The sequence below is a fragment of the Pelophylax lessonae genome (assembly GCF_965119305.1).
Source record: "Pelophylax lessonae genome assembly, chromosome: 7".
Lineage (NCBI taxonomy): Eukaryota > Metazoa > Chordata > Amphibia > Anura > Ranidae > Pelophylax > Pelophylax lessonae.
The window spans coordinates 93,555,179-93,573,957 of NC_138774.1; the positions used below are offsets into that span (position 1 = coordinate 93,555,179).

The 18,779-nt window shown below is 43.4% G+C and overlaps 1 protein-coding gene across 2 annotated transcripts in view; it reads right to left on the reverse strand.

The window, feature by feature from the left end:
* LOC309559387 (neural proliferation differentiation and control protein 1-like) overlaps nt 1-18,779 on the reverse strand; it is a 59,434-nt gene that overhangs the window by 21,076 nt on the left and 19,579 nt on the right. Inside the window, exons 1-6 of one of the 2 annotated variants that reach the window (XM_082262648.1) lie at nt 16,629-16,729; nt 15,922-16,053; nt 12,420-12,518; nt 10,046-10,234; nt 9,394-9,460; nt 640-709 (exon numbers count right to left, since the gene is read on the reverse strand). In XM_082262648.1, coding sequence (XP_082118774.1) covers nt 640-709; nt 9,394-9,460; nt 10,046-10,234; nt 12,420-12,518; nt 15,922-15,946 — 450 coding nt within the window. In that variant the 5' untranslated portion in view covers nt 15,947-16,053; nt 16,629-16,729. Of the gene's footprint in view, nt 1-639; nt 710-9,393; nt 9,461-10,045; nt 10,235-12,419; nt 12,519-15,921; nt 16,054-16,628; nt 16,730-18,779 lie in introns of those variants that run through there. The other variant, XM_082262647.1, reaches the window with a different exon arrangement.

Consider the following 18,779-nt stretch of genomic DNA (forward strand, 5'->3'; position numbering starts at 1 on the left):
AGGGGTCTGAGGGGCCCTTCATGGTTTCTTGCACCGGGGCCCTGAAGGTTCTAGTTACGCCTCTGTGTCACCCTATGGGAAAATAAGGGCCATATGTAGCATTACAATTATAGGGATGTCAAGTGTGTTTTTATGTCATTTTTATGTCACCCTTTATTTACAGATCCCAAAGAACTAAAAAAAACAAGGTGAAGAAAAAAGATGAACAGTAATATTTGTAAACTTGCTTGATATGTCTGGATGTATTATAGATGCTATAGAGTAAAAAGTGGACCAGTTCTTTATTTTGGGGACCCTGTGCATCTGTATTCCAGTACTCCTGTATACATTTCATTTTGTGGGTGTACTGTAGAAAATGTATTTCTCCTCCTAATTTGGAGTACATATGAAAATATGGAGCAATCACAAATTTTCTTGTAGCTCATTCAGAGCCCCTTCCCGCAGAGTGCAGCTCTGGTTTATGCAATTGTTAAAGGTTCTAGCCCTGCTAGTTGACTTTGCTCATTAGATAATTTGATTCATTTACACTGCCCAATCAAACAAATATGTTTTGAAACCTTTGTACCAAAAAAACAAAACTGTGCTGTGAGCAATTTATGTTTCATGTGCAGTTATGGCTGGGTGAGTTTGCTGTCTTACCCTCTTGCAGGGGTGGTGATGGTTCCCCTTGTATGCCATCTCCTGAGCCAGTCTCACCTCTTTCTGTAACCTAGGAAAATGTGAAGACAAAATAGTCACCATCACCTAGCTAATTATAAGATTTTTATATGGACTGAGGAACTACTCATTTAAAGACCTGCTAAAGTTCACATGCACAAGACTAAGCTCTCTTGGCTTTTTTTTTTTTTTTATTTCCTTATCCAGTTAGATTGGGCACCATTTGCACCGGAGCCCTGAAGTAGGTTGGTGCAATGCATATTTGTAATGCACAATTCTGTGCTTTATAAATGCGTATGTATATATTTTTTCTTTTTTGTTTTATTACTAGTGGTATGACTACAATAATGCCAAACTGCTGCTTAAAAAAACGGACCCTTAAATGTCATTTCTTAAGGCTAAGTTCACATCTAGGAGTTTTTGGGCAGGTTTTCTGCTCTAGGATCAGCTCAAAAAACGCCCAACAAGACAAATCCTATTCATTTCAATGGCCCCTGTTCACATCAGAGCGTTTTGACATTTTAAGCAAAACGCCCAACGCTCAAAAAGTACATGAGCTTCTTTTTGGGCAGATTACAGGCGTTTTTTTTTTCCATTGGCCACTAGTCAACCTAAAAACGCCTGCACAAAAACGCCTGTAAAACGCAAAACGCCTGAAAAAACACCTGTAAATAGCAATGCCAAGATGTGAGCATAGCCTTACTGTTTACATCTAAGGTTAGCTCTTTGTTTATATGTTTATATGTATGTTGTATGTGTTTGTGTATGTATTTATAGTGTATGTAAACTCTTCTTTCTCATCCATTGAAGAACACAGGAAGTCAAAAGGGTCTATTTATGAAAAGTTTGCAAAATAATGCATTTAGTGAATCTGCAAGTACATTTGTTCTATGCAAATTGGTCCAAAAACTAAAGTTGTTTAGCCTTTTGTCCTTTTTTATGGGCAGTAGTATAATATTGCTTTTTGGTCACTAGATAGAGCTAAGGATCATAGGAAATACATACAGTATGTCTTTGTAACTAGAGATATGATGTAATACATCTAGAGAACACTAGGGTGAATTAACAAGTAAATGTAGACATTGCTTACTTATTTATTTTATGCTAATTTCCTCTAGCATTCTCTAGAATTGTTTCATAATTTGTCTTGTTACAAAATAAAAATACACGCACATTTATAAAGCACATTACGTTACAGATGTATCTCCTATACTCCTCAGGTCCATCTAGTGTCCATAATGTGTTATTTTACTACTATCCATAATAAATGAATTCAGAAGAGAGTGAAGCTTTAATTTTTTTTATGGGCAATATTGAAATACCGCAGTATGGCCACTAGATAGAGCTAAGAAGCATAGGAAATACGTCTTTGTAACCAAATGTGCTTTATAAATGTGTGCATATTTTATTTATTTTTTTTTTAACTAGCGGTAGGTACTTCTGCTTTATAAACAGATTCCTAAATGTCATTCACTCATGTCATTATCCTCTGCTGCTTTTGACCCTGTGCTCATTATGAATGTGGGAGAGATGTCTGTGGGGTTAAAATTAAACTACCATGGCCTGATAGAAGCCTCAAGGCTGCCTTTTCGCATTAGTCTCTTGTCAGTACATATACGGCTGTTGTTGGACTGCACCGTTTTTGCAAGAAGCGCCTGATCATGGCCTTCAAGATACAACCTCTCTTTGGACTGACTCAAGATGTCATCATCAAAGGTGCTACCAGGGGCAAAAGCACTCGTCTTCCTTAGCAAAAGAAGAAGCCGAAGGAGAAGACTGCCAAGTAATCTTTATCTGTTCCTGCCAAGCAGCTTTATTTCGCTTTAAATTTGCCCCCACCTTCCACTTCAAACTCCCCCAAGGGTACTTCTCTGTCTACCCGCAAGGTATGGCACTGACAAATCCACTACCATGCTCTTGACATGAAGGTGCAACAGCAAGTGCAAGCCTGCTGTGCTGGGAAGGAAGGAAAATCTGGGCATCTTGTTGGTGTAGGGAACTTGGTTGTCAGAGGAGTCTCTTCTCCTGGCCAACATGTTTGAGTTTCAAACAATCCGGCTGTCCTTTCAGCATTGGACTAACCTGTTGGAGGACCATCTTATGTGGATCCAGTCGGACAGTGGCATAGATCAATTATCAGGGAGGAACAGAAAGGCTCACTGTGGCAAGAGAGGTCAAGCAGATCCTGTCTTAGGCAGTAACTTTGTGATCCAGCTCCATCAGCCCTTTACATTCCCAGTGTGGACTATCAACAGGCACATTTCCTCAGCCGGCAGCGCCTGGACTCAGGGGAGTGGTCTCTGGACCGTGTCAATGGTGGGGGATGCTGGATTTATATCTCCTAGTTTCCAGGTTTAACAACAGACTAGACAGGTTTGTATTCAGTTTCAGGGATCCACTGGTGCAGACACTGTGGGCTCTGCCAGAATGTTGAAATCTGCTGTCCCAGGGACTAATTTGCCATCCTACTTCTTGGTCACTGCATTACTTGGCATGTCTGCTAAAGCTCACGTTCAAAGGGACAGGGTCACCTCTGAGTGTGTGATTTCTACAATGCTCAAAGCTATTTAGTCCCCTTCCTACAAGGTCTACCTTTGAACGTGGAAGGTGTGTACTTTGCTTGCTGTCAGTCTAGAGACTTTCATCCCATGTGTTTCTGTGGAGGAAGAATTCTTTCTTTCCTGCAGTTAGGTCTGGACCAATGGGCCAAGTTTCTGCTCTTTCTATTCTGTTCCCAAGACCCTTGGCTTCCCACTTTCTAATCAAGTCCTTGGTGATGGGTGTTTCCCTGGTGGGTTCCCCAGTCCAGTTCTGCATTTAGTGGAAATTGAATCTGGTTCTCTAGGCATTTAGAAGTCCCGCAAACATACATACACTGCTCAGGCCAAAAGGGGAAAGTACAACATATCCGTTGCACAGAGGCGGCTCTAGACTTTTTGAGGCCTTAGGCGAAAATCATGTAGGAGGCCCCCCACACACGATAAAAGAAATAAATAAGCAGGCGATATTAAAATGAACTGCATATTGTGGCAGCCGTGGTGATGGGGGGTGGGATGAGTGGCAGCGGTGGTGATGGGGGGTGGGATGAGTGGCAGGCGTGGTGATGGGGGGGTGGGATGAGTGGCAGCAGTGGTGATGGGGGGTGGGATAAGTGGCAGCGATGGTAATGTGGGGGTGGGATGAGTAGCAGCGGTGGTGATGTGGGGGTGGGATGAGTGGCAGCGGTGGTGATGTGGGGGTGGGATGAGTGGCAGCGGTGGTGATGTGGGGGTGGGATGAGTGGCAGCGGTGGTGATGGGGGGTGGGATGAGTGGCAGCGGTGGTGATGGGGGGGTGGGATGAGTGGCAGCGGTGGTGATGGGGGTGGGATGAGTGGCAGCGGTGGTGATGGGGGGTGGGATGAGTGGCAGCGGTGGTGATGGGGGGTGGGATGAGTGGCAGCGGTGGTGATGGGGGGTGGATTGAGTGGCAGCGGTGGTGATGGGGGGTGGATTGAGTGGCAGCGGTGGTGATGGGGGGGTGGGATGAGTGGCAGCGGTGGTGATGGGGGGTGGATTGAGTGGCAGCGGTGGTGATGGGGGGGTGGATTGAGTGGCAGCGGTGGTGATGGGGGGGTGGATTGAGTGGCAGCGGTGGTGATGGGGGGGGGTGGATTGAGTGGCAGCTGTGGTGATGGGGGGTGGGATGAGTGGCAGCGGTGGTGATGGGGGGTGGATTGAGTGGCAGCTGTGGTGATGGGGGGTGGATTGAGTGGCAGCGGTGGTGATGGGGGGGTGGATTGAGTGGCAGCGGTGGTGATGGGGGGGTGGATTGAGTGGCAGCTGTGGTGATGGGGGGGGTGGATTGAGTGGCAGCTGTGGTGATGGGGGGTGGGATGAGTGGTAGCGGTGGTGATGGGGGGTGGATTGAGTGGCAGCTGTGGTGATGGGGGGTGGATTGAGTGGCAGCGGTGGTGATGGGGGGGTGGATTGAGTGGCAGCGGTGGTGATGGGGGGGTGGATTGAGTGGCAGCGGTGGGTGGTGATGGGGGGGTGGATTGAGTGGCAGCGGTGGTGATGGGGGGTGGATTGAGTGGCAGCGGTGGTGATGGGGGCTGGGATCAGTGGCAGCTGTAGTGGTAATGGGGGGGGTGCAATCCTCCCCCACCACCTCTTACTAATCCCCCCCCCCCAATCAGGGATGAGATCTGTGAAGCTTGTGAGGGGATGGGATCAGAAAGAGGCAGTGGGGATGGTGGGGGAGAACGGCACCAATTACCAATCAATTGCACTGGCAATTACTTACTTTGTCAGTCGATTTCTCCCTCAGCTTCAGACAGATGTTCAGCCTCAGCGCTTCTGCCTCTTCAGACTTCCTGGTTGCCTTTTCGTCATGGGGTCTCCTTGCAGAGCCAGCCAGAGCTCCTCCCGCCTCACTCTATTGGCAATGGGCGTCAGCTGACTTTCTCCTCCAGATTCTCTATGGGCGGAGGATAGGCGGGGCGGTCCGCACTTCGCAGTGACACTCTGCTAGCCTCCGCCCTCCGCTCTGCAACGAGCGGAGAACAGCGTCTCTCCCCCTCCATGCTCCATCACACAGACAGTAATTTTGTGCCCCCTCCAAGCGGCGGAACGGATGGGCAGGACGCGGGCAGGCTCCCTCTTAGCGGGAGCAAACAGAGGCAGCGCTGCGCCGGCCCTGACTACATGGATTAGGCGGCCGCGAGGCCCCTCTTAGCGCGAGGCCTTCGGCGGCCGCCTAAACTGCCTAATTAGAGAGCCGCCTCTGCCGTTGCAGGTGCTCGCCTTGGCTCACCACCATAGACCATAAAGAAAGATACAGCCGCACACCACAGCTGAGATAAGATTATGAAGTTCCTTTATTCATTGTCAGTCCAGATAACACTGTGAACAAGCACGGTGTGTCGTGTGAAACGTTAAGCTGTCTACCTGTCCCCTGTCTGTCTGGATTGAGGATGAATAAAGAAACTTCATAATCCTATCTCAGCTGTGGAGTGCGGCCGTATCTTTCTCTGGTATATTTAGAAGTCCCTGTTTAAACCTATTAGGGATATTCCTTTCTCTACTTTGAACCACAAGGTTCTATTTCTTGTGGCAATCACCTTGGCAAGGTGAGTGTCTGAAATGGTAGTTTTCCTTGTTCAAATATTTTATTGAAAGGAAAAGTAAAACGCATAATAGAATACAAATCCGTCCAATGGACAAAATCAAATTATTACATGAGGATACACACCAAAGGAGGGTATGAGCACAAAATAAATATACAGAAGGTATATCCAAGAGTACAAAGCATGAGTTGAACTGGCAGTGTTATTCTGCAAAGAACTCTTTTTGGTTTTGCATAAAAACAAGTTTGTGTTGAGACCCAGGACTTTTTTCCAAGGTAGTCTCTGCCTTCCACCTTAGCCAGAACATTGTTCTTCTGCCTTTCTCTGCCCAGCACCAGCACACCGAAAAAAAAAAATGTGTTTATTGCCTGGATGAGGTTAGGGCTGTACAAGTTTCATCCACTGCTTTTTATAGGAAGACTGATTACCGTTTTGTCATTCAAAAGAAGGGTGGCTTAGATACTATCAAGCGGCCCATCTCACACAATTATCAGTAGTTTATTCACGATATGTTAAACCAGATTGGGTGTACATGGAGAGAATGGCGACCCAAGGCTTTACATTAGATTACCTTTTGTGGTGCCACCCAAAACGTAGACCTCCCATCTTGGCACCAACTTTGTCTTTTTCGGTGGGGCTGTGGGACAAATTGCGCTCTAACAGTTCCCTGGTCTCCCCATTTAAACCGCTAGCTCGTCTGTTTAATAACCCAGGTTTTCCTCCAGGGCTAGATATTGTGGCATTTAAGTAGTGGCTGGACAAGGTACTATACAGAATTGGACAGTTGATTACCCATAGAGGATCTTTTGCACTTATCCATTGTAGGGATATCCTTGAAATGCCCGAATCAGAGCGTTTTCGTTTTTTACAAATTTCGCATTTTCTAAATTCTCTCTGGCTGGTTAAGCCGGATCACTATCAATTGACCCCCTACGAAAAGTGGTGTACACAAGATGCAGATCGGCAGGAGGGAATCTCTCTTATTTATGGGCTGCTACTGGGTCTCCCTCCTAAGTTCCCCTATATGATGGACTGAGAATTGGACCTGGGTGAGGATAGAGACACCGAGTCGTGGAACACCTGTTTCCTGAGATCATATAGGGGCATTATGAACAAAGCCCTGATAGAGGCAAATTTAAAGGTGCTCACCCGCTGGTACTTGGTGCCGACTCGGCTAGCCAAAATGTACCCCTCAGTGTCACCCTTGTGTTTTAAAGGCTGTCAGATGTCAGGGACAATGTGCCATGTTTAGTGGGAGTGTCCCAGGATCTGTAGCTTTTGGAACGGCATTTTCTCTCTGATCCAGAAGGTGACGGGATGATTGGTGCCCTCCACTCCACGAATAGCTCTGTTTAATGCCCAGGTTCCTGGTCTACCTAAATGCTTACAACGTCTGATTTTCTTTATTGTCCTGGGGGCTAAGATGATGGTAGCTAAATCCTGGAAACAATCTACAATATCTCTGGCTCAGGCAAAGAGAAAAATTACATGGATCATGGTACATGAGAATATTGTTAGTATCCTGAAAGACACGGTCCACACATTTCAATGAATATGGGAACCATGGGCTGAATATACATGCATGTCTCCCTAGAGCATTAGACTTCATTCTACAGCTAGATCAATGGGGAACACATTGCTCTTACCGTCTCCGCGTTGGACCATCTTTCTTTACTTTTAATCTATTCTCTTTCATTCTAACCCCCTTTTCTTTTTTTCCTCTCTCTCTTCTTTTCCATTTTCCTCTTCTATTCTTTCTTTACTGAATATATGACTGCTCTGGGGTTTTGAAATCTCACAGGATTTATACTTTCTTTACTGGATATAGAACTGCTCTAGGGTTTTGAAATCTCACAGTATTTATATTATACTACCTTACGGAGGAGTAGTCTTCAATGAGTAAGCCTCCTTTTTGATGACTCAGTCGATTGTTTATTATTTCTTGTTACAAATTTTGTTATTTTTACAGTGTTAAGACGAGGGACAGGACTTTTGATATTTGTTTCTGGCATCTGTTTTCGTGTCCAGTTCTCTGCTACCAGAACTAGTAATGTTTCTTGATTGTAATTAACATGTAAAATCTTCCAACATTTCTCAGTGGTTCAGAATGACCATTGTTCAAGCTGATGGTCTCAAGGATCAGGTACCCCCCTTGCCAGTTAAGGCTCACTCCACTAGAGCATTGAGCGCCTCTTGGGTTTTTTGGCATCTAGCCAATTTCCCAAATATGCAAGGCTGCCACCTGGTTTTCTGTTCTCATAGAAAAAGAGAGAAAGGAGGCGCAAACACCTAGTGCATTACCCGTGGTCACTGTTTACAAAATTTTAATACAAAATTTTAATAAAATGCCAAATGCATACTCACAGACATAAAGATGAGAGAGCTCTGAAGAAGGGGGCTTGACCCCCGAAACGCGTTAGCGGTCCTGATCGAAGGACTTGTTCCAGTTCACATATGGTGGATGCTTGTAACACGATTTTATCATCTTTATGTCTGTGAGTATGCATTTGGCATTTTATTAAAATTTTGTAAACAGTGACCACGGGTAATGCACTAAGTGTTTGCGCCTCCTTTCTCTCTTTTTTTTATGTACCCATGTTGGAGTTCCCTGCCTGAGGAGAGCAGCACGCCAGTCTTCCCCTTCGGAGTGAGCGCTAGGCTGAATTTTGTACTTTCGTTTTCTGTTCTCATGTTCTATCTTCTCTGTTTTTTCAGGTGGACCATTTCTGCCCTATCTAATATAATAATACAGAGGTAAGACAAAAGAGATCTATTACTATAAAATACTATCAAAAAATTGAAGACTCTTGGAGAGGGGTAGGGTTATAGGAGGGATACTGAGGGGGGCGTGTCCTCAAAAGCTTCCCATTGCCCAATCACCTGAAGGTATCAGCCTATAACTCATGGTCTATGAATACTAAGGAGAGGTGATATACTGGGCTGATCTACATTTTTTTTGGTCCTCCAATGGATTGTAGAAAAGTATTTTACGGTGAGTACAATTTTTTTTTTTTTTTTTCTCCCTTCGTCGGCTACATATACTTTACCATTTGATGCATTGTTTTTGTATCCATTTTACAAATTTAAAAAAAAACAGCTGGTCTTGTAAGAAATGTAAAGCCATCATTTGTCCTGCGCTCTCTGCCAGTGGTATTTCAAATATTCTATTGACCCCTTATTTTAGGACTAAAGTGCCTTTACTTTGATGCTTTTGAACATGAAGACAGGAGGGGTGGTAAGTATTTTAGGAAGGTTGACACTAATCAGTCCAAAAATGCTAAGTGTTGTCAGCCTGTAGTTGGAAATTGAGAGCCAAATGCATTTCTGGCAGATTAATGGGTATTTTTCTGTACTTGCAGGGTCTTGGAAAAAAGTTAGAAAAAATAAGTATTGCATATTTTTTTTTTTTTTTTGCCTTGATATGTGCTTTAAGCATTGTGTTTGGCATAAAGAAGGCTTGTATCCTACATCTGAGATGGCATGCTGAAAATTGTATGTCCAGAAAGACAAGAGAATTAGGAGGGGAAAAAATGATCTATGTTTTCTGGTATCAAATACAACATCCTGCATCCAAGTGAAATTAGGCTGCCATTTTGTTACTCTATAATAAACTACACAATATAACGTACCTATACCAACACAGAGCTGCCACAAGGAGTCCAGACACCGCGGTGAGACTACAGATCACAGTCAGAGCTGAAAGAGAATGGACATTTATTTAAAGTTTGCAGTACAAAACAAAGCACAGAAGAGGGGATATGTAATATAGGATAATAACACAAATCGATGCACGGTCACTAAAAGTATACATGAACCATGCCTGTGAGTCAGGGCAAGGCGTGTAGAAACCCTAGAAATCCACCATAAATGTGGGGATCGCCATGCAGGGAGTGGTGAAAGGTCCTACTTTGTTGAGATAAGCAACAATAATGGAGCATGAGGCCAGGTGAGAGGGTTGGTCTGTGAGTAAAGGGGTGAGAGATCCCAGGTGACCAGCTTTGGAAACAGGGGAAGGGTTCATACTTGTCAACTTCAAGCAAAAGTGTGAATTTAGCCTGAATGAACACAGAACTGTATTCATTTGTGCCTTTTATTCCTGACAAAGCTCAGCTTTAATAAAAATGTATATATTAAACAGGTCAACAAAATACATTATTATCCTATTGGTCATTGTAGGCCACACAGCCCCATTTTCCCATACTCCATTTTTTAATACAGAAGCTGTTATTTATTGTAACACTCATTGTAATAATAAATAAGATTGTATAGAGCAGACATTACCTAGTGACATGGACTGGTTCATTTCCGACTTCCTCCTCCTGCCTATGTTCTTCACTTTCAGCTGGGGGGAAAAGGTTGGGGCAGCTGGGGAAGGGCTTCTTGTTGGTGTGACATTATAGAGATTTGGGGATTTAATCCCTTGAGATGTAGCCTGTGCTGAGGCAGCGGTGTTTGTGGTGGCGACAGAAGCTGCACAGAAAAGAGAAGACTTTTGGTTACAGCCTTGCATTGTATCATGTATAAAATCTGGAGCTGATGTCCTAGAGGTGAGTTCCTGAGCAGCCTGATCAGTGGCTTTCCTAGGTGCAACATTGCTACTTTACCTTAAAGGGTAGGTCAACTTGATCAATAAACTTGTTGTAGGAAAGAAATTTGCACCATGTATGGTCTGCCTTAGGAATTCATAGCTGTGTTGTCATGCCAAAAATAAAGTTAGGAGCACACTATACAGTACTTCTGGCACATCAACAGTCATTTTTCTCGCATAGTTGCATAGTTACATAGTAGGTGGGGTTGAATAAAGACAATAGTCCATCCAGTTCAACCTGTGTAGGTGTGTGTGGCTGTAATCATCTCACATAGCCCTGAATGTTCTGATCCTTGAGATGTACGTCTAAGAGTCTTTTGAAAGCTACCATACTACCCGCAGAAACCACCTCTTGTGGTAGAGAATTCCACAATCTTGTAGCCCTAACAGTAAAGTACCCCCCACGTTGCCTGAGGTTAAAACGCTTCTCTAATCGCATTGTATGCCCTCGAGTCCTCATGCAATCCCTTCGACTGAACAGCTTTTTTTCTAAGCTGAGATCCCCATTGAGATATTTAAAAATTGCTATCATGTCCCCCCTCAGGCGTCTCTTTCTGTACTTGCATCTTGTGTAATGAGATAAAACACAGAAAAATGTACATGTATTGCAGAGATGTGATACATATGTTTTTTTGGTCTATACATATGCTTTAACCGTCACCGCCATTGCCCTATTTATATAGAAATTACAGTTTATCTGAAGCCAAAACATATTTACAAGTTTCTAGTGTGCATCAGTTTGGGAGTACTGGTATACTGTAGGTTACATATTGTGTGTTATTCAAAAACAGACCCAGGTCTCAACCACAGTGACAAATTTATATATAGTAGAAAACACCTGTAGTAACGAGGTGGTGAGCGGTGGATACACTGGCTTGTAGTGTCCTCCTAGCACCCAAGCAAACATGGATGAAAGAAAGCCGGAAGCTTGATCTTCCACAAAGAATACATTTATTAATCCAGGTGTGGTACAAAATAATACAGGATTTACGCGTTTCAGCATGTAGCCTTAGCCGGCCTTCTTTCATCTACATTGACAAATTAATTTTCATCATGTTCTCTTTACATATTTACAAAAGTGAAATTTCACTTTGCATTGCCAGTCATGTGCAAGGAAAAATTAAAAATCTTTCTTGGATTTTTTAAAAAAATTTCTTGGATCAGCAACATTGAAGCAGTGGGTGGCCCTGTTGGCACCATCCACACACTTCTAAAAACTTTGATATAAAAAAAATTAAGGAGGTGGGCAGAAAATTGTCAAACAACCATGACTGCATTAAATCAGATATAGTTACTGTTTGGGTATTAATGCAGCTTCGGGTATTGCAGTTGCTTGAAAACAATAGCTATCAGGAGAAATTCCTTCATCTGCACTGTTTAGCGTACATGGGTGAGATGAGTGATGGCTCATGTATGGCTAACTTTAGCAAATGAAGTGTAGTTGTGCTGACTTTAATCAACCAATCAGGTGCATGTAAAAACCTGTTTTTTTAAAAAATTATCCTTGCATGTTTGTATTAAAATTATGTCTTGGCTTTCTATTTCTGTCTGCGACCCAAGAAATGGGGGTGGGCCTGTCACCAGGGCAGGAAGGCACAGACAGCAATTAAAATACTGAAGAGAAAAAGTAGTAAGCCTTCCTTATTTTACCTTTTGTTTCTGTATGTGTCCCAATTAAAGAAAAATCTCCCAAACGGAGCAAAGATAGCAATACAAACCTGACAGGGGTTCTCACCCCTCTCTGCTCTATTCATTGCCAAGACAAGGTCATCCAGTGCCCAGGGCAAAGATGCCAAACTGTGTCCCCCCCTTTCCCTTAGGGTTAGGGTGCCTCCATTCCTGCAATAAACCATTGCGCCCAGGGCAACTGTTCCTCCTGGCCACCCCTTGTCCCGGCCCTGGCTCTATACCAAACCAAACAAAAAGTTTCAGCTGGAGTTTGAATTGTTGAAAGCTCAATGATCACCATATCTATTATGAAAACATTTTCAAAGTAATGTTTGAATACATTTGTACGATATTTGAATAAAAAGTGTTTATAAACCCTCTTTAACCTTTTTCACATACCAATGCCTGTAGATATTATTCTGTGGCCTTTGGTCAGCCTGTATTCCTGAATAATGTCGATCATTGAATCAGGTCCTGTAAACTTTGTTCTGCTTCCGGCTGTAAAAACAAGATCTGACACTTTATTATGTCTAGTTTTACAAATTCACATCAATTGCATGATTAAAAAACTCTGTTATTAAAAATATTAAAGTGATTGTAAAGTTATAATTTTTTTAAAAATAATAAACATGTTATAATTAGCTGCAATGGTTTTCCACAGAGCAGCCCTGAACCTCCTATTCTGGGATCCCCCGCCAGAGCTCCCAACTCTTCTTCTTCTCCAAATGCCCCCAAAGCAAGCCGCTTACTATGCGGGCACTTGTGTGGGCTCAATCCTGAACTGGGCTGTCTAGGTCTATTGACACGCACAGCTCAGTACCGCCCCCCTCTCTCTCCACACAGGATTTGATTGATAGCAACAGGAGCCAATGGCTCCTGCTGCTGCCTCCATGTCCTGTGGGGAAAGAGAGCGTAGCGCTGCTGCACAATGATGCCCCTGATGACATAATATGTGATGAACTTCGTAAGGAGGAGCCACCTACACACATTACTATGCATGCGCAACTGATTGTAGGCTCCGGAAAAAGTACTACATCTGATGCTTCCATGCTTGCTTGTGATCTTTCAATGTAAGTGTAACCCTTTTGCATGAAATTATTCTTTAAAACGGTAATGCACTATATGGTGTTTCTTTTGTTTCATGTTATCTATAACGGATTGCTTTTGCTATCTTATTTGGGAGCCTGAGTCAAAAACGAGACATAGCGGCTATATAGGCTATTGGCAACTACACTGAACAAAATTATAAACGCAACACTTTTGTTTTTGCCACCATTTTTCATGAGCTGAACTCAAAGATATAAGACTCTTTCTATGTACACAAAAGGCCTATTTCTCTCAAATATTGTTCACAAATCTGTCTAAATCTGTGTTAGTGAGCACTTCTCCTTTGCCGAGATAATCCATCCACCTCACAGGTGTGGCATATCAAGATGCTGATTAGACAGCATGTTTATTGCACAGGTGTGCCTTAGGCTGGTCACAATAAAGACCACTCTAAAATGTGCAGTTTTACTGCATTGGGGGGGGGGGGGGGTCCAAAAAACAGTCAGGATCTGGTGTGACCACCATTTGCCTCACGCAGCGCAACACATCTCCTTCGTATAGAGTTGATCAGCTTATTGATTGTGGCCTGTGGAATGTTGGACAATCCTCTTCAATGGCTGAGCAAAGTTGCTGGATAATGGCAGGACCTGGAACACGCTGTCGTATACACCGATCCAGAGCATCCCAAACATGCTCAATGGGTGACATATCTGGTGAGTTTGCTGGCCATGCAAGAACTGGGATGTTTTCAGCTTTCAGGAATTGTGTACAGATCCTTGCAACACGGGGCCATGCATTATCCTGCTGTAACATTAGGTGATGGTCGTGGATTAATTGCACAACAATGGGCCTCAGGATCTCGTCACATTATCTCTGTGCATTCAAAATGCCATTAATAAAATGCACCTGTGTTCATTGTCTGTCTGTAACATATGCCTGCCCGTACCATAGCCCCACCGCCACCATGGGCCACTCGATCCACAACATTGACATCAGCAAACCGCTCACCCACACAATGCCATACACACTGTCTGATATCTGCCTTGTACAGTGAAAACCGGGATTCATCCGTGAAGAGAACACCTCTCCAAAGTGCCAGACGCCATGGAATGTGAGCATTTGCCCACTCAAGTCGGTTACGAGGGCGAACTGCAGTCAGGTCGAGACCCTGATGAGAACGACGAGTATGCAGATGAGCTTCCCTGAGACGATTTCTGACTGTTTGTGCAGAAATTCTTTAGTTATACAAACCGATTTGTGCAGTAGCTGGTCTCAGATGATCTTGGAGGTGAAGATGCTGGATGGTGGAGGTCCTGGGTTGGTGTGGTTACACGTGGTCTGCAGTTGTGAGGCTGGATGGATGTACTGAAAAATTCTCTGAAACCCCTTTAAAGACAGCTTATGGTAGAGAAATGAACATTCAATTCACGGGCAACAGCTCTGGTGGACGTTCCTGCAGTCAACCAATTGTACGCTCCCTCAAAACTTGCAACATCTGTGGCATTGTTCTGAGTGATAAAACTGCACATTTTAGAGTGGCCTTTTATTGTGGCCAGCCTAAGGCACACCTGTGCAATAATCAGGCTGTCTAATCAGCATCTTGATATGCCACACCTGTCAGGTGGATGGATTATCTCGGTAAAGGAGACGTGCACTCACTAACACAGATTTAGACAGATTTGTGAACAATATTTGAGAGAAATAGGCCTTAAATTTTAATCATTCATTTATAAAACTATTTTTTTTAGCCTACAAATATTTGTAAAATGGCTTATGTACTGAAAAGATTGGGGACCCCTGCGTTAGAGCCTAAAAAAAAAAAAAGCTACAGAGCTGGAACCATTGCGCTTTGTGATGGTATTATTTATGGGGCACTGTACTAAATAGCATTAATGTGCACTTTGGCAACCTCACCCTGGGTGTCAGAGGACCTAGTCCCAGCATTACAGCTACCAAAAACTGAGATATCAATTTTGAGTGGACGTAAAAATAAAAAAATAAAAATGCTCAGTTAAACAAAAACCTTTTGAGAGGGAACCAACTTCTATACCTAGTCATTACCATTCACCATTCATAACAATTTAGGTCGGTCATACATGGATCAAAATTTGGCTGGATCAGCATGTGGGGAGGTGCAGCGTGGTGTGGCGGCAGTAAACACTCATTCCAGTCCAGATTCAGTAAAATAACTGTATTTTAAATGTGGATTAAATCAGTACAACTACCCGGTGGGAAGTCAACCTGACCAGGCGCACTCACAATATGTTGCAGCGAACAGTGTAGCAGCCGAACTCAGTTGCACCAACAGCACCTGTCTCAAGAAATGGAATGCGGCCTAGCCAGTCTGTGCCCAAACGAGGTTTCCAGGAAAGATAGCATGTCCCTACTCTTTCCCTACTCATCTGGAACTGTTAATACTGTCTCTACAGACAGGTGACCTGTCCCTCTACTACCCACACACAAAATACATGCCAAGCCCGGGAGCCAGGGTCTTAAATAGACTTTGCCTGACCCAAGATGGTCACCAGAGTCACATGGGATGGCAGTATCTAACCAGATAACTTTGCCAGTGACCCAGGGAACCATGTTCCTCTTGACTTCCTCAGCTTCTGCAGTAGAGAATGTAGACTGCATCTGCCTACAAGCAGGGACTGGACGAATTTCGATCCATGTATGGGCAGGGCTATAGCCTCCAATGCTGATCAGTGTATTCTGATGGCAGGGAAGTCTCCCTGCTGTTAGAATATAATAGCTCAGCGGGAAGAAATCCTTCACCTGCCTCAAGTGTGTGGATGGGGGAATCTGGTAAATCTTTTTCATTCAACCTGCTTTAGTTATTGCCAATCAAGCTTACCTTTGAATACACAATGGCCAGTCATTGTTTCCTCAAACAGGTATCTGCAGGGGCCGCAAACATTACTGCCTGGAGCACAAAGTTCTCTCTTCTGCAAGACACAGTCCAAGTTACTTGGACAACGGCTGTCCACTGGAGAAAATGAAGATATAAGAAGATTAAAACTGTAGTTACGGGTTACAGTACACTAAGGGAAGATACATAATGCTGCATGTAATGACGCTTTTTTATTAAAAGAATTGAAAATTATATTATTACAATGAAGTGTGAGAATATTCACTTCAATTGGCTAATCATATGATAAGCGAATCCCTGTTTTCCTATTTTATCTACACCTGACTGAATATTGTGTGAATATTCTCAGCTCCTTTTGTAAAAGACTCAATTAATATGCAATCACTGCCTCTGGCACACAAGGTATTCTGAATGGAATCTGTATGCATTCTTCAATTTGTAATGCAGTCTAAAAAAAGGTAATTTGTATTATATTATTATCTGCACCATATATTTTTAATTTTAATTTTTTTATTTTACATACTGGTACTTTGGCATTGGTGACACTTGTCCTTCTGACTAAAAAAATATTAATTCCCCTGCAGCCTTAAAACAAATGTCAAGGCAGAATAAAAAAATACGTAGTATATCTCTGCAATCATGCACATTTCCCTATGTTTTATCCCATAGATTCTGCAAGTACAGAAAAATACCTGTTAATCTGCCAGAAATGCACAACACACAGCATTTCGAATGGTGCCAGCCCTGCCCAGTTTTCTTTTGCTCAACTACTCAATCAATCCCACTGTCTTCATTTGCAAGGCCTAGTCACTAACTGACTTGTAGTGCCAAGATAAAAGTGTAAATAGACTCTTTGAGATAACCCAGGCAGAGAGGACCAAACGCAACGAAGTTCAACAAGATCAAGTTTTTTTGTTGCATTTATAAAATAAGAAAAAAATGTATAAAACAGATTTAAAGCAGAGTCAGCAGCTACACATACTTCTGATGGACATCGCAAAGGAAGTGGAGACAAGCACCTGTCGAAAACAGGTACCTGTTCCCCCCTCCTCCCTCCCCTCCAAAAGGTGCCACGTGTGGCACCAGAAGAGGGGGGGGGGGGATGGAATCAGATAAGTAGAGGTTCCACTTTTGGGTGGAACTCCACTTTAATAAAACAATTTCAATGGTACTTTTAATCGATTAAAGGGAACATAAAAGAAAGTAAATTGTCAAGGTTTACATACACTTTAAACTAGCCATACTGTACACGTAGCAGATTTCAGCCCAGTTTAACAACTTTTGGTTGACAAGGATTTGCAAATATGGTCACAAATAATTGCAACAAAGCAATCTACCACCCACAAGATCGATTGATTAAAAGAATTTGGTTGATTGCAACGTCAAAACTGGACAACAAATTAGCAGCTTCAATAAAGTTTTTTGAAAGATCAAACTGAAAAGAAATTGAACAAGAAAAACAATGGCAATTTTATCAACAGCAATTTGTTTTTCTTTTTTGTTGTGTTCAATTGGGGCAATTCTGATCCCATCTTCTTGCAGGATTTCCAAATCATTGTAATGTTTTTGATCGTTTTGCAATTTGGACAAAAATAACATTAAACATTTGATTGCTCAATCAAATTTCTGCTTGTATGGCAAGCTTCAGCCCCTTCAAAGTAAACATGTAGCAGAGTCCAGTGAGTGTTGTGAGTGTTGTCGAAGAAGCTCCTGTGTTAAGTACATACTGACTTTCAATAACTTTGATATACCGTAACTTGATACCTTTTGGAAAGCTCCACTTACAAATTTAATCAGTCCTTGATGTGTGCAACATCTAGCATCTTAAGCCTTGTTCACATAGGACATACATAATCATACACCCGTGAAGGGCTGTGCACCTGCACCCACATCTGCGCCCACAGATGTCCGATTAGCATACCTCCCAACCATCCCAGATTCGCTGGGACCATCCCTGGATTTCAAGTAAATCCCAGTGTCCCGCAAATCCGGACTAAATCCTGCAGTGAAGCCTAGTGCCGTAACTTGACTCTGCCTGTCAGTGTGTGCCGCACAGTCCCCTTGCCTCTCTTCCCACTCACCCACGCGCTCTACAGAATAGTAAAGGAGGGAGGCTAGATCTGCTCCACCTCCTTCCTATGACCCCCTGTGTCTGCCCACAACCCCCAGCATGCAGCCAATCCTGTGGCTATGAAGGAGTTGTGTGGGTGGAAATTTTGAAGCCGTGCACACGTTGTCACTGCCTGAGCCTCAGGAGAACAGCCAGCTTCTGGTGAGTGAACTCTCCCCTCTCTCTCTCTTCCCTTCTTCCATGTGCCATAGTGAACCTTCCTTCCTGCCTTCCATGTGCCTTAGTGATTCTTCCTGCCTTCTATTCGCCATAGTGATCCTTTTTCTTGCCTTCCATGTGCCTTAATGATCCTTCCTGCCTTGCATGTGCCTTAGTGATTATTCCTTGCTGCCATCTATGTACCTTAGTGATCCCTCCTGCCTTCCATGTACCTTAGTGATCCTTCCTGCCTTCCATGTACCATAGTGATCCTTCCTGCCTCCCATGTACCATAGTGATCCTTCCTGCCTCCCATGTACCATAGTGATCCTTCCTGCCTTCTATGGGCCAAAGTTATCCTTCCTGCCTTCTATGTGCCTTAGTGACAGGAGACAGGAGAAAATAAGCATTATAAACTCACCTAAGCTGCATTTTTTCAATCCAGTTTAGGAGAGTTTAGCACAGTTTAGCAGTGTTTGGAGTTTTGGCGTTTACTTATTTCATTTGCCATGATTTACACGTGTTCAACATTGTTCAGCGTTTTTTGTGCTCAAAATTCCTTCTCCTGAACGCA